This window comes from Neofelis nebulosa, chromosome 10, assembly GCF_028018385.1.
Source record: "Neofelis nebulosa isolate mNeoNeb1 chromosome 10, mNeoNeb1.pri, whole genome shotgun sequence".
Taxonomy (NCBI): domain Eukaryota; kingdom Metazoa; phylum Chordata; class Mammalia; order Carnivora; family Felidae; genus Neofelis; species Neofelis nebulosa.
Genome location: NC_080791.1, coordinates 115,237,589 through 115,251,789, shown reverse-complemented (window position 1 = coordinate 115,251,789; position 14,201 = coordinate 115,237,589). Strand labels below are relative to the sequence as shown.

Here is a 14,201-nt window from a genome sequence, read left to right as displayed (position 1 = left end):
CGTCCTATTAATCTAATATATTACATTGAGTTTTGTCTGTTGAATCACCCTTGCATTCCTGGAGCAAATCCCCGCTTGGTCATAGTGCATAAACCTTTAAAAAATGCTGCTAGATTTGGTTTGCTCATATTTTGTGGAAGAGTTTTGTTTACATATATTTATAAGGGTTGTTTATCTGGAGTTTTCTTTCTTGTGATGTCATTGCTGAGCCCTGAGAGGTTTTTTTGTTTTTTTTTGTTTTTTTTTGTTTTAACGCTTATTTATTTTGGAGACAGAGAGAGACAGAGCATGAACAGGGGAGGGGCAGAGAGAGAGGGAGACACAGACTCTGAAACAGGCTCCAGGCTCTGAGCTGTCAGCACAGAGCCCGACTCGGGGCTCGAACTCATAGACCGCGAGATCATGACCTGAGCCGAAGTCAGATGCTTAACCGACCGAGCCACCCAGGCGCCCCGCCCTGAGAGTTCTTTATATATGTTGTATAGAAACCACTTGCTGAAAATAGGATTTGCTGATATTTTCTTACATTCTATGAGTGGAAATTTCAAATGTTAATGAAGTCCAGCTTATTTTTGCTTTAATTTGTAGACCATGCTTTTGGTGTCATGTCTAAAAACTCTTTGCAAGGGGTGTCTGGCTGGTTCAGTCAGAAGAGCATGTGATTCTTGATCTTGGGGGTTGTGAGTTTGAACCCCATGTTAGGTGTAGAAATTACTTAAATGAATAAATAAATAAAAACTTGAAAAAAAATGCTTTGCCAAATCCCTGGTCACAAATATTTTCCCCCATATTTCCAAAATTTTTATAGCCTTACATTTTACATTTACATCTATGATTCATTCTGAGTTGGTTTTTATGTAGTGTTAGCATTAGATCAAGGGGTTGGGGGGGGGTGCATGCGAACATCCAATTGTCTCAGTGCCCCTTACTGAAAAGGCTGTCCTTTCATTTGTGCACAAGATATATCTCCCAATTTATTTAGGTTTTCTTTTATTTATTTTACCAATATTTTGTAGTTTTCAGCATATGGATCCTGTACATGTTTTTAGATTTAAACATATTTCGTGTATTTTTATAGCTGTTGTAAATGGTAACGTGTTTTTACTTTTTTTAATTTTTAAAATGTTTATCGTGAGAGAGAAAGAGAGAGAATCCTGAGCAGGCTCGCACCGCCAGTGCAGAGCACGCTTCGGGTCTCATCTCACGAACCTCGAGTTCATGACCTGAGCCAAAATCAAGAGTGGGACACTTAACTAGAGCCACCGAGGCCCTCCACGTGTTTTTACTTTTTCATTTTGGCTTCCAATTGTTTACTGCTGGCATACCAAGATATAATTGATCCTTGCGTGTTGACTTTGTATCCTGCTATCCGGTTAAACTGACTTAGTTCCAAGAGCTTTTGTAGATTCCCTGGGGGTTTGCTTAGACAGTTGTGTCATCTGTACACAGGGACATCCTTTCCAATCTGGATGTCTTTTATTTACATTTTTATTGCCTGACTGCACTAGCTAGAGTGGCAGCACAATATTGAACAAAAGGTGAGAGTTGGGCGCCTGGTTGGCTCAGTTAAGTGTCAGAACCTTGATTTCAGCTCAGGTCATGATCTCATCATCATGAGATCGAGCCCCGTGTGGGGTTCTGTGCTGACAGCACAGAGCCTGCTTGGGATTCTCCTCCTCTCTCTCACTGCCCCTCTCCCCGCATCAAAATAAATGAGTAAACATTTTTAAAAAGGTGGGAGTGGACATTCTTGCTTCTGAGTTTAGCTGGAAGGCACTCAGCCTTGCACCACAAAGTGTCATGCTGGCTATACAGTTTGAAGGTGCCTTTGTTGGGTTGAGGGAGTTCCTTCTATTTCCAGATCACGAAGCACTTTTATCGTGAATGCAGGTTGAATTTTGTCAAATGTCTTTTCTGCATCAGTCAATATGATCATGTGGTTTTTCTTCTTTGGATTGCTAACTGGTATTTTACATTAATTTGAGTCTGTCCTTTTCAAATTAAGTAGCTAATGCTATGAATTTTCCTCTGAGCATAGTTTTGGCTCTATCCTATAAACTTTGATATGATGTATCTTCATTTTCCTTAGTTCCGAATATTTTATAATTTCTCATTTGACCCACGGATTACTTAGAATTGTGTTAATTCCAAAATTTTGGGGGATTTCCCTGTTATCTTTCTGTTGATTTCTAGTTTAATTCCTTTGTGGTCAGAGAACATACATTTTATGATTCTCATTCTTTAAAAAATGTCTTAAGCTTCTTTTTTCGATGCAGAATGTGGTCTATCTTGGTGAAGTTCCATGTGTACTTGAAGAGAATACGTATTTCTCTGCCATTGGATGGACTGTTCCATAACGTCAAATATGTCTGCTTGGTTGGTGGTTGTTCAGATTCTTCCATAGCTTTGCTGATATTCTGTCTGCTTGTTCTATTAATTAGGAAGAGATTCTTAAACTTTTGAACAACTCTTGCGAGCCGAATAAACATTATCGTGAATGTCTTAAGCATCCCATAAAACTCTGTGGCGAATGATTACAAAACTGGCCCCGAGACCTGCTCAAGTGTCACCACCAGGGTGACGGCTCCAGCTTCTGTCCTATCCTAGAGGGTCATAGACCTACTCCTCAGTCCCGGGAGGATGGAGTGGCCTCTCAGGACCCATCCAGCCTTAGAGGTGGCACATCACAGCTTCACTGGCCAGAGGCTCTGGACAGAATTAGGACCTCCTCCTCTCAGGCTGCGCTGCCCAGCTCTGTACATTTTATTGAGCCTCACCAAAGTTGGTCTGCAAACCGGGGGTCACAGACTTTTTGTGAAGTTTGTTATTTATGGCTAATTTTTTTTAAAGGAGGCTTCACACCCACTGCAGAGCCCAACGTGAGGCCTGAACTTATGACCCTGAGATCAAGACTTGAGTGGAGGTTAAAAGTCAATGTTTAACCACCTGGGTCGCCCAGGCGCCCCTATGGCTAATCTTTGTGGATGTATGGTTCTATGAGTTTTGAAAGATGTATTTGGACACCTGGCTGGTTCAGTCCAAGGAGCATGCAACTCTTGATCTCGGGGTCATGGGTTCGAGCCCCATATTAGGTGTAGAGATTACTAGAGAAAAAAAAAAACTAAGCTTTAGGGGTACCTGGATGGCTCAGTCAGTTAAGCATCTGACTCTTGATCTCAGCTCAGGTCTTGATCTCAGGGTCATGAGTTTGGGCCCCATGTTGGGCTCCACGCCAGGCATGAGCCTGCTTTAAAAAAGAAGAAGAAGAAGAAGAAGAAGAAGAAGAAGAAGAAGAAGAAAGAAAAAGAAAAAAAAAAGGCTTTAAAAATAAATAAATAAATAAATAAATAAAAAAGTATTTGCTTTGTAGGCACCACCTAGTCCCATCACCTCCCAAACTCTCACTCTTTGTGAGCCCTAGGCGCCACTTTTCTTCTTCTTTTTTTAATGTTTTTGGGAGAGAGAGAGAGACACAGCACGAGCAGGGGAGGGGCAGAGAGAGAGGGAGACACAGAATCGGAAGCGGGCTCCAGGCTCCGAGCCGTCAGCACAGAGCCCGATGCGGGGCTCGAACTCACGAACCACGAGATCGTGACCTGAGCTCAGATGCTCAACTGACCGAGCCCCCCAGGCATGGTGGTCACTCCTCTAAATGCATACGCACCTTACAAGAAGTCTTCAAAGAACACGCACTGGAGCCGAAGGGAGAAATCGAAAATCCCACCAACTGTCCATGGAGGCTCTAACACCTCTCTCTCAGTAATTAATAGAACAGACCGGAAAGCAGCCAGGACACAGAAATCCGAAGAGCAGCGTCCTGATCCGACTGACTCACACGTCCACCTCATCACAGCAGAACACACTTCCTTCCAAGCAGAACATCTGTGGTGACAGATCATGTTCTGGGCCGTAAACTAGACCGTAACAAGCGTAAAGGAGCCGAGGTCCTCCGTAGCACCTTTTTCTCACTGGGATGGAACAAACAAAAGGCAAATGACAGAAAGACGGCAAGGAAATCTACCAACATTTGGAAACAAAACATCACAGTTCTACGTGACCGTGGTCACAGAAGAGAATTTTGAGCTGAACGTGATTGGGGGTGCCTGGGGGGCTCTGTCGGTGAAGTGTTCGACTTGGGCTCAGGTCATGATCTCGCGGTTCATGAGTTCGAGCCCCGTGTCGGGCTCTGTGCTGACAGCTCTGAGCCTGGAGCCTGCTTCTGGTTCTGTGTCTCCCTCTCTCTCTGCCCCTCCCCTGCTCATGCTCTCTCTCTCTCTCAAAAATAAATAAAAACATTTAAAATTAAAAAAAAAAACCAAGATAATTATCTATGCAGAAATTCTGAAGAAAACTAAAGAAAAAAACCCTTGCATTAATAGGGTTTCGCACAAGGGAAACACAAAACTTGTATTTCTTTTTTTTTTTTTTTTTTTTTTTTTTTTTTTATTTATTTTTGGACAGAGAGAGACACAGCATGAACGGGGGAGGGGCAGAGAGAGAGGGAGACACAGAATCGGAAACAGGCTCCAGGCTCCGAGCCATCAGCCCAGAGCCTGACGCGGGGCTCGAACTCACGGACCGCGAGATCGTGACCTGGCTGAAGTCGGACGCTTAACCGACTGCGCCACCCAGGCGCCCCAAAACTTGTATTTCTATACGTTAGCAATGAACAGTTGGAAATGACAGTTTTAAGCAGAACCACTTACCAAATACACCAGAAGCCATGAAATAGTTGTGAATCTTACAAAATATGTGCTGAAAACAAGATACTGATGAAAGACATCCAAGAATATCCAAATAAATGGAGAGATACACCTACGTTCATAGACCAAAGACTTAACCTCATGAAGATGTCCGTTTGCCCTAAATCATTGTATGGATTCTGCACGATCCCGATCACATTCCTAGCGGGATTATTTTTGTAGATACCGACAAGCTGATTTTAAAATCCATACACACAGACAGAACTGGAGAAGCCAAAACAGCGTTGTGAAGGAACAAAGTTCAAGGGCTCACAGAGCCCGATTTCGTGACTTGCCGTAAAGCCAAAGTGGTTGAGGCTGTGTGTTGGCGCTGGAAGGAAAGACAAAGAAAAGGCGCTCAAGTGATTTTTTGACAAAAGGTCAAAAGCAAGCCAGTGGTGAAAAGATAGTCTTTTCAACAACGGGAGCGGGTTGTTGTTGAACAACCACAGGCGAGAAAAAAAAGAACCTCAGCTTGTGCCTTACACAGAAGAATCACCTCAAATGCGCAGTTGGGAGCAGGAAGCGTCAGGCTGCAGTCCGGGAGAGTATTTTCACATCATACGTCTGGCTTTTTTCCCCCCTGCCATTCTAGTGTGCGACGGCGTGTCCTTGTGATTTTTTATTGTCATATCCACGGTGGCCAATGACACCGAGCACTTTCTCACAAGCTTACTGACCGTGAGAGTTCTCTGTTTGTAACGTGCCTCCTCCAGACCTTTCCCCTCGTTAAAACTGGACTGTCTTTTCTCGTCGACTTGACGGGGCTCTTCGTATATTCTGGATCTGCACCCTGTATCAGAGACCCACACTGTACGCGCCCTTTCCCGGTCCAGGCTGCCTTTTCACCCGTAATGCTGGCAGACATCTGGGGACCAGGAGGAAACGCCAAGCAGATCAGACGCTAAAGATCCGCTACTTGGCATCCAACCCAAGATCACAAAGCCACCCCCGTCTTGGGACTTGTGTCCTGTGAGAGAATGACCTTCCTACGGCTCCAGTCACTAGTACGGTGAGTTCTCTTGCTTGAAGCTTCAGAGAGGAAGAAAGCCTTCCTCCCTCTACTAATGTGCATGAAAGGGATCGAGCTCAGCAAGTTGGCCACTCTGTTCCCTGCTGTCTTTGAAATCAGGATCCCGGATTCCTGGCAACAACTCTGTGCTCCAGACCCATCCTGAGTGTCCCAGCCTCCCGGGGTAGGGGGCAGCCAGAAAGGAAAACTGAGGGGTCCCATGTGCATCACATGATCCCACAGAGGGATGCAGGCAGAGCGCCCACTTCACGGCCCCTTTAGTGACACTAAAGGTAGGTGTCACTCTGATTTTAGTAAGTCCATAATGGAAATTCTGGCTGAGGGGCGCCCGGGGTGGGGGGCTCCTCGGTTGAGTGCCCGACTCCGGCTCGGGTAGTGATCTCGCAGCTCGTGGGTTCGAGCCCCACATTGGGCTCTGTGCTGACAGCTTGGAGCCTGGAGCCCGCTTCGGATTCTGCGTCTCCCTCTCTCTCTGCCCCTCCCCCGCTCACACTCTGTCTCTTGTCTCCTTCAAAAATAAACATCAAAAAAATTTTTTAAAGAAAATTCTGGCTGAAATACATTTTCCATCTACGTTCTTTCCGTGCACATTTGTGACCTGATAGAGGACAGTCCAGGCCGACTCTGTCATGTACAGTTGTCTCTGGCTGACTCTGAGTGTCCCACGCATCTGCTCTGTGATAGTCTTACCTTCGTGGACCTGGGGACACTGCCCCCGGATCCTCCCATGCTCCCACGGTCCTGGGGTGGCAGGTGGGGTGATGGACCCGGGACGGCCTCAGTGCTCCAGGGAGGAGGGCCCAGGATCTAGTGATTGTGGGCTTGGTGGGTGCAGGCTGAGAGGGTTCTTCTCATTTGGGGCTTTTTCTTCTCTGTGAAGGAGGTGACTCCTTGGAGAGCGCCTTCCTCCTGTTACGTCATTTAATGCTAAGCAGTAAGCACCAGGCAGTGGCCGTGGTGGGGAGTAACTGGGCGTGGTTTCGGTCAGGGACGAGAGGATGGGGTGCAGGGCCCCAGACCGGCGTCTGCAATCATTTCGGGGGGATGTCCTGGGGCACGTGAGGTTGGGTCGGATGAACGAGGGAGGCCTCATCAGGGGGCCCACGGGGCCGCCGGCGAGGAGTTCGGGTCTCCCGGTGCCGGGTGAGCAGCGGCCCCGCCTCTGCCTGGAGGCGCCTCCCGGAGCCCCCCCCCCCCAGCCCTCCCCCCCGCCCCAGGGAGCATACACCCTTCTGGCGCATGCGGGACGCGGGGTGTCTGGGGCCCGGCGGGACGGCGCTGGCGTCGGGTGCCCGCACTCCCCCAGGGGTGGTCCGGCCGACCTTCCACCCCCGGCGCCACCCCCGGCGTCTCCGGGCGCAGACCCGCGCGGACCTCCCCCGACCCTGCGCCGCGCGGCGCGACTCTGGGCCCGCGCGTGCCAGTCTTAACGCCTACCTCGAGGGCCCCTGCGCTTGTCCGCCCGCCCGCCTCCCGGGGCGCAAAAGTCCGAGACGGGCCGCACCTCCGAGCGCCCGGGGGCCGGCCGCGCGGGGCGGATCGGGGCGGGACTCCGGCCGGGCTCGGGGCGGGCCCGGGGGGCGGGGCTCCGGGGTTCGCGACCCGGGCTCTGTCCGCGGTGCTGAGCGCCCGCCCGGGCGCATGGGTCAGGTGCGCCATGGGGAACCGCAGCGCCGCGGACGCGGATGGGCTGCTGCAGGGGCGCGGGCCGGGAGCGGGCGGCGGCGCGGGGACCCCCGGGGCGGCGGCGGCGCTGGCGGGGGGCGTGCTGCTCATCGGCGCGGTGCTCGCGGGGAACGCGCTGGTGTGCGTGAGCGTGGCGGCCGAGCGCGCCCTGCAGACGCCCACCAACTACTTCATCGTGAGCCTGGCAGCCGCCGACCTGCTGCTCGCCCTGCTAGTGCTGCCGCTCTTCGTCTACTCCGAGGTGAGCCCGCGGTCCCGCCGCACGCGCGCTCCTCCCCTGCGCCTTCGTCCCCTGTCCCCGTCCGCACAGGGGACCCGAGCGACCCGGCCGCTCGGCTTCTCGGGAACCTTGAGAACCTGTGCAGGCCCCAGGACCACTGGAGCCTCGGTCCCCTGACACTCGTTCCCCCCCCCCCCCCGCCCCGCCCCCGCCATCTCGGTGTCCGTTAGCCCGCTCGGCTGGGCGACTGTCCGCCCTCCCTCCGCTGTACCTGTACCTCGTCCCCCTGTTTTGGCGTCTGCTCCCCAAGAGATGCCTTTGTCCTTCAAGCCAGGGAGGGACCTCAGAAACAGGTGACTTTGGCAGTCCAGCCACCCACCACCCCCTCAGCTGGGTTCCATTCCCCAGGGGAGCCAGATGGAAAGGCAGATTCATGCTCAGTCCCCCTGGCTCTCCCTGGGGCTCAGAGACGCATACACATCACTGCACAAACCACAGCCGTGTGTGACCAGGCACACGCACACAAGAGCATCCAAGGGAAGGAGACCCTCGCTCACAAACATGCTCTGCCCATAGCAGGTGGGGTGGGGGGGTGTGGGGGGGAGGGGGCACTCAGCTGCTAGGAGCTGAGGGGGAGTGAGCGGGGCTGCAGGAGGGGAGGCCCTGACCCCTGACAGTGGAAGCAAGGGCAGGGGCTTCTGCGAGCTCCAGAGCCCCCGTCAAGAACCAGGGCCCAGAAGCTCCATCCCCAGACCAGGTCTGGCCCTCGGGTGGGTCCTGCTTGGTGCCAGCCCTGTCTGCTTTGCCGTTTGGGCAGAGAAAAGCTGCTTAGGGCTGGGCTGGGAACTCGGCGTCAGGGGCCGTGGGGGGAAGGGAGGCTCCAATTTTCTAAGGGCGGACATGGTGAGTCCCGGCCAGGCTGGGGCAGAGCTGGACAAGGACACCCATGACCTGCCCCTCCCCCAGAGCCACAGACAGACGTCACTGACTGAGGGCTCCTAAGCTCCTAATCGTCCCAAATCAGCGGGAGGGGATTTAGAGGGGGGGTGGCTGTAGAGGGGGGTTGGCAGTAGAGTGGGGGGGGCTGTTGGGCGGGTGGCTGTCTGCTCCTTTGCCTTTGGTGGGGGCACTGGGCACAGTGAGGAGCCTTTATCTTTTTAAAAAAATTGTTTAATGTTTATTTTTGAGAGCGACAGAGACAGAGTGTGAGCAGGGGAGGGGCAGAGGGAGAGAGGAAGACACACAATCTGAAGCAGGATCCAGGCTCTGAGCTCTCAGCACAGAGCCTGACGTGAGGCTCGAACTCAGGAGCTGTGAGATCAAGACCTGAGCCCCGCCCCCCCCCCCCCCCCCCCCCCCCCCCACCCCCCCGGCACACCTCAGAGACTTTATATCTTTTAGGTGATTTATCCTCAGGGCAATTCCGTGGATGCTCTCTTCACCCCTCCTCTACAGATGTGAGGTGATAATGTCGAGTCCCAGAGCAGTGACAGTTTAACCAGACAGGTGGACTCTTAGCCATCCTGTGGGGAGGAAATGAGGGCAGGGGCTTCACACTCCAGGGCAGCAGAATCCCTGGGACCACCCCTACCCTGGGATCCTCTCGCCAGAGACCTGGCTCTCAAGCATCGGGTGCTTGTGCTCACCTACAGCGTCTCCCCCAGGCCTTTCTCAGTTTTAACCTGTCGGGGGGTGGGGGTGGAGGTGGGGGGGAGGGTTGGAGGGGTGAGGAGGGGTGTGAGGGGGATTGGAGGGGGGTGAGGGGTTGGGGGTGGGGGAGGGGGTTGTGGGGGGGAGGGGTGGGGGAGGGGGAGGGAGTGTGTGGGGGTGGGGAGGGGGGTGGGGGGAGGATTGGAGGGGTAGGGAGGGAGTGTGAGGGGAGTGGGGAGGGATGGGGGAGCGTTAGAGGGGTGCGGGTGGAGGAGTTAGTGTGGGGGGGTGGGGAGGGGAATGGGGGAGGATTGGAGGGGTAGGGAGGGAGTATGAGGGGAGTGGGGAGGGGTGGGGGGAGGGTTGAAGGGGTGGGGGAGGGGGAGGGGGAGGGTTGCAGTGGTGTGGGAGGGGGAGGGAGTGTGTGGGGGGTGGGGAAGGGGTGTGGGGGTGTGGTGAGGGGTGGGGGGAGGGTGGGGATGGGAGTGGGGGGGACCCTGGGACCCTCGCCCAGCTCAGTGTGAAGACTGCTCGGCCTGTGGACCTCTGGCTCCTTCCCGCTCCCCGCTGATATTCAGTCCCCGCTCCCCCAAAAAGGAGGGGGTCGGAAAGAGCCGGCGTCGGGTTCCTGGCCCCGGGGCCACTGCGGGAAGACAGTCAGCGGGTCTTGTGTCTGTTGCCCCCTCCCCCCCCTCCCCGGGCGCAGGTCCAGGGCGGCGTGTGGCTGTTCAGTCCCGGCCTCTGCGACGCGCTCATGGCGATGGACGTCATGCTGTGCACCGCCTCCATCTTCAACCTGTGCGCCATCAGCGTGGACAGGTGAGTCCCCGCCGCCCGGCCGCGCGCGCCCCCTGCCCCGTGCCGGCCGCCCTCACCGCGCCCCCCTGCAGGTTCGTGGCCGTGGCCGTGCCGCTGAGCTACAACCGCCAGGGCGCCGGGGGGCGTCAGCTGCTGCTCATCGGCGCCACGTGGCTGCTGTCGGCGGCGGTGGCGGCGCCCGTGCTGTGCGGCCTCAACGACCCGCGCGGCCGCGACCCCGCCGTGTGCCGCCTGGAGAACCGCGACTACGTGGTCTACTCGTCCGTGTGCTCCTTCTTCCTGCCCTGCCCGCTCATGCTGCTGCTCTACTGGGCCACGTTCCGGGGCCTGCGGCGCTGGGAGGCGGCTCGCCAGGCCAAGCTGCACTGCCGGGCGCCTCGTCGGCCCAGCGGCCCCGGCCCACCGCCCCCCGAGGCCGTCGCGCCCCCCGACGCCGTCCCAGCCGAGCCCCCGCGGCAGGCACCCAGGAGGAGGCGCGCCAAGATCACCGGCCGGGAGCGCAAGGCCATGAGGGTCCTGCCGGTGGTGGTCGGTGGGTACCTGCCCTGGGGTCGGTGGGCGGAGTGGAAGGTGGCAGTGCCCCCGGTGGGAGGAGGTGCCCAGGGCGGGCTGGGCGCCGCGGGGGGGGGGGGGGGGGGAGACCCGGGTTCACCGCGCCCTCCGGCCCCGCCCCCAGGGGCCTTCCTGGTGTGCTGGACTCCCTTCTTTGTGGTGCACATCACCCGGGCACTGTGTCCTACCTGCGCCGTGCCCCCGCGGCTGGTCAGCGCGGTCACCTGGCTGGGCTACGTCAACAGCGCCCTCAACCCCGTCATCTACACCGTCTTCAACGCCGAGTTCCGCACCGTCTTCCGCAAGGCCCTGCGCCTCTGCTGCTGGGCGGATCCCTCCGCGTGCGCCCACTGCGTCCTCTGCGAGGACCTGGGCCCGGGAGGACCCGGCCATGCCTCCGGGGGCAGGACCCCAGTAAGGGAGGGGGTTTTGTACGACTAAGATTAAACAAATTCCTTCCTAAACACCTGCTGGGGAGGCTGCGGGCTGGGGGAGTGGGCTGGGGGGTGTGGGGAGGAGCGGGAGGAGGGGCCCCTGCCCCACTTGGAGCCCAGACCCCCCTGCCAGGCCGGTGAACCCCTCCTTCCTTCTGAGGAAGCCCAGAGAACAGACCCCACCAAACTGGCTCCTGGCTCAGGGTCAGGTGGGAGGGATGCCAGTTCTGCCCCTAGGATGGGCAGGGAGGCTCCAGAAAGGCCCATTCAGCCTCGCCCATGGAGAAGCTTCCAGAACCAGACCAGCTCTTGCCTAAGAAGGTTTGGGCTCTGCTCGTGGGGCCGTCTACGGGGTCACCCATGGTGACTCACACCCTCCTCCGAACGGTTCCCTCCGTGACACACCGTGGCACCAGCTGCACCCCCGCCCCCAGCTGTTGCCCCTCTTCCAGTGGAGAGTGTAGACAGCGGTCCTGCAGGGAGGAGGCAGTTTCCTGAGACTTCCCCAGTGGGAAGGCAGCCACAGTGGGCCATCAGCAGCCGGGCCCCCTGCTTCTGCAAGGACCAGCCAAGTGTCCACTCCACTGTCCTTACAGACTCAGCAGAGCCGGGCCCAGGTCGGAGCATGGCTCCCGGCCAGCTCCCGGCTTTGGTGATGTCCCAGGCCCCAAGGAGATGGGGCCGGGGGGCCGGGTGGGTGGGCCCACCAAGGCAGCCTCCTCGATCCTCTGCCTTGAGGCTGCCCGTGAGGTGGCGAGGCCCAGAACAGGGGAGCCAGGAGGAGGTGCCCGGCCTGAAGCAGGGCAGAGCCTCCAAGCTGCCCCGTGTGCTGTGGCTGACTGGCCCCCCTGCTCACAGCAAGGCTCCTGTTCCTAGGGAGGAGGGGGCAGCTCTGAGCCCCTCCGACCAGGGACAGCTCAACCTGGACTTCATCTGGGCCCTCCCGGTCCCGGGGCCCCAGGGTTACTATTCCCGTGTCGGGGGCGCTGTCTGTGGTTCGAGGCGCGAAGTTTTCTTGCGAACCTGAGAAATTACGGGCTGTGAGGCTGGGTGATACCTCAGCATGTTAAACTCTTCTGTGGACAGAGGGGGGCCGCCCCTTCCCTCCTGCTCAGGGTCTCAGTGGGAGTGGGGAGAGGGGCACCCGGTGGACCCTGGCTCTGGCGGCTGCTTGAGTTTCTGGCACCTTCTTGCCCATGAAGTGTGAGGGCAGCTGCAGGAGACACCCTGAGTCTCCCCACAGGGAGCAGCCCCGATATTCAGACAGGAGCCCCGGATGGCTGTCCCAGGCACAGAGACCTGCTCCAAGCTGGGTCTACGGTCCCTCTGGGGAGTCTCAGACTTGGAAGTAAAGGGCAGGGACTGGGGCCCTCAGGCTAGGGCAGGGTCAGATTCGGGACCCCACGCGCCCCCGATGTTCCCTTCACGTGTGCCCGTGGAGGCGTGCCATCGGGACGCGGCCAGCAGCTCCCCTGCCAGCCAGCTGTGGGCCCCTCCCCACCGGTCTGTGGGCTGACCGACCTCGTGAGCTGTACCCGCCCTCGGCGGCGACAGAGCTGAGAATGGGCTGGGAGCTGCTGGGGACCCCGCCCTCTCCCCGCTGGCCCTCTGGACAGAATCTGCAGCTCCCAACAGAGGGGGACAAGGTGGGCGAGGGGGACGGGGTGGAGCAAAAGGTACATGGGAGCCACAGAGGGCCTGGTGGACTGGGAGGCCCCCCGGAGGCGCCTCGGCCATCAAGCTCACTCAGCTGCGCCTGATGATGCCAAGGGTCACCCCAGCCTGCGGCGCCCTGAACGGCCCAGCCTGTGCTGACCGCTGGCTGACAGAGGCCGGCCCCTCGCCTGTCCCTGGAGGCTGAAGATGCCCTCAGAAGCCCTGACGTGGAACTCTGTGGACCAGCCGCGAAGCCTGGGCCCCCAAGGGCAATTTCCAGAAGCCTTCCCCCAGCCAGGGCTAAGAACACTTCACAGGCCTAGAAACAATACCCTTTGAAGCACTGCCCCCACAACGTGCATTCCGGAGGGTTCTGTTTTAAGAAGTTGGCCGCCAGAGGGAGGCAGTGGCTCTGGGGCCCGCACGTGAAGTCTTTCCGGGCAGGCAGGTGGCCAGCGTCTTCAAGTTGGGCGGCGGAGTGAGGGGGGAAGGGGGTGGTGCGCTCCCAGATCCCTTCTGCTGAGGCTGACGTGCCCCCCAGTCCCCTTTCCTGCCACCTCTACGCTGAGCAAACCCAGGGAAGCAGGGGGGTGGCCAGGGCTGAGATGTGCCCCTCCCCCCACATTGCCTGCAGCACTGCGCCTCTGAATATTGTGCCCAGTGGGGGGCGGGCAGTCTGGGGGGCATCGAGGTCAAATCCTGGCACTCACCACGGCCTCGGCTTGGGGCACGTGCCCAGATTCCTCAGCCTTTATCTCTCTGAGAGGTGCTGGCAAAGGCAGGAAGGTGAAATTCGGTGACTCCAGTACGTGCTAAACTCAGTAAAAGAAAATCCAAGCTTAGTCTGCAGAGGTCATGAGGGCAGAGGCAGCAGCTTCTGGGGAGCAGGGCCCACGACGGGCTCCCTGAGAGCAGCCGACTGGGGTCTGTGGCGAGGCCAGGCCAGGCCCGCAGGACCCGAAGGCGCCTCTGGGAGCCAGGCTCGGCTCGGGAGATAGAGCAGCATCTCCGGGACCCCCATGCTCACACCCCTTCCTATCAGGACTTTGGCCACCCCCTCAGCTCGTTCTGGAGCCAGTGTCCCCAAAGCCAAGTCTCTAGGGTGCTACAGACTTGGGAGAACTTTCTGGAAGTAGGAGGCCAGGAAGGGTCATGGCTGGGGGAATTCTCCCCCTCCCACAGGGGTGTGAACATGCACAGTTCGCAGAACCGGCAGATGAGCGTGAGAATCCAGGGAAGCGTGCCATCGTGCCAGCGCCCAGGGGCTGTGCCGGCTGCACACACAGGGCGTGTCTCCGGCTGGGGTGGGCCTTCACCTCCCCCCAACCCCCGGAACAATGGAGCTCCCGAGCCTCACGAGTGCAGAGAAAACAGGGCGACGGCAGGCCAAGGGCTCGGGGGCCACGAGG

The 14,201-nt window shown here is 57.3% G+C and overlaps 1 protein-coding gene across 1 annotated transcript; it reads left to right on the top strand.

Moving 5' to 3' along the window:
- The first annotated feature begins 7,371 nt into the window (after positions 1-7,371).
- On the top strand, positions 7,372-11,166 carry DRD4 (dopamine receptor D4). Its single transcript, XM_058690121.1, has 4 exons — positions 7,372-7,702; positions 10,038-10,150; positions 10,222-10,682; positions 10,827-11,166. Exons 1-4 carry the CDS (start codon positions 7,433-7,435, stop codon positions 11,141-11,143), a joined length of 1,161 nt encoding a protein of 386 aa, XP_058546104.1. The 5' UTR covers positions 7,372-7,432; the 3' UTR covers positions 11,144-11,166.
- The last annotated feature ends 3,035 nt before the right edge of the window (positions 11,167-14,201 follow it).

Excerpts from the sequence above, each read along its gene's own strand:
- DRD4 (XM_058690121.1), top strand. The coding sequence starts at position 7,433 with ATGGGGAACCGCAGCGCCGCGGACGCGGATGGGCTGCTGCAGGGGCGC. Across the intron at positions 7,703-10,037 it reads CGCTCTTCGTCTACTCCGAG|GTCCAGGGCGGCGTGTGGCT; the intron begins GTGAGCCCGCGG and ends CCCCGGGCGCAG. Across the intron at positions 10,683-10,826 it reads GGTCCTGCCGGTGGTGGTCG|GGGCCTTCCTGGTGTGCTGG; the intron begins GTGGGTACCTGC and ends CCCCGCCCCCAG.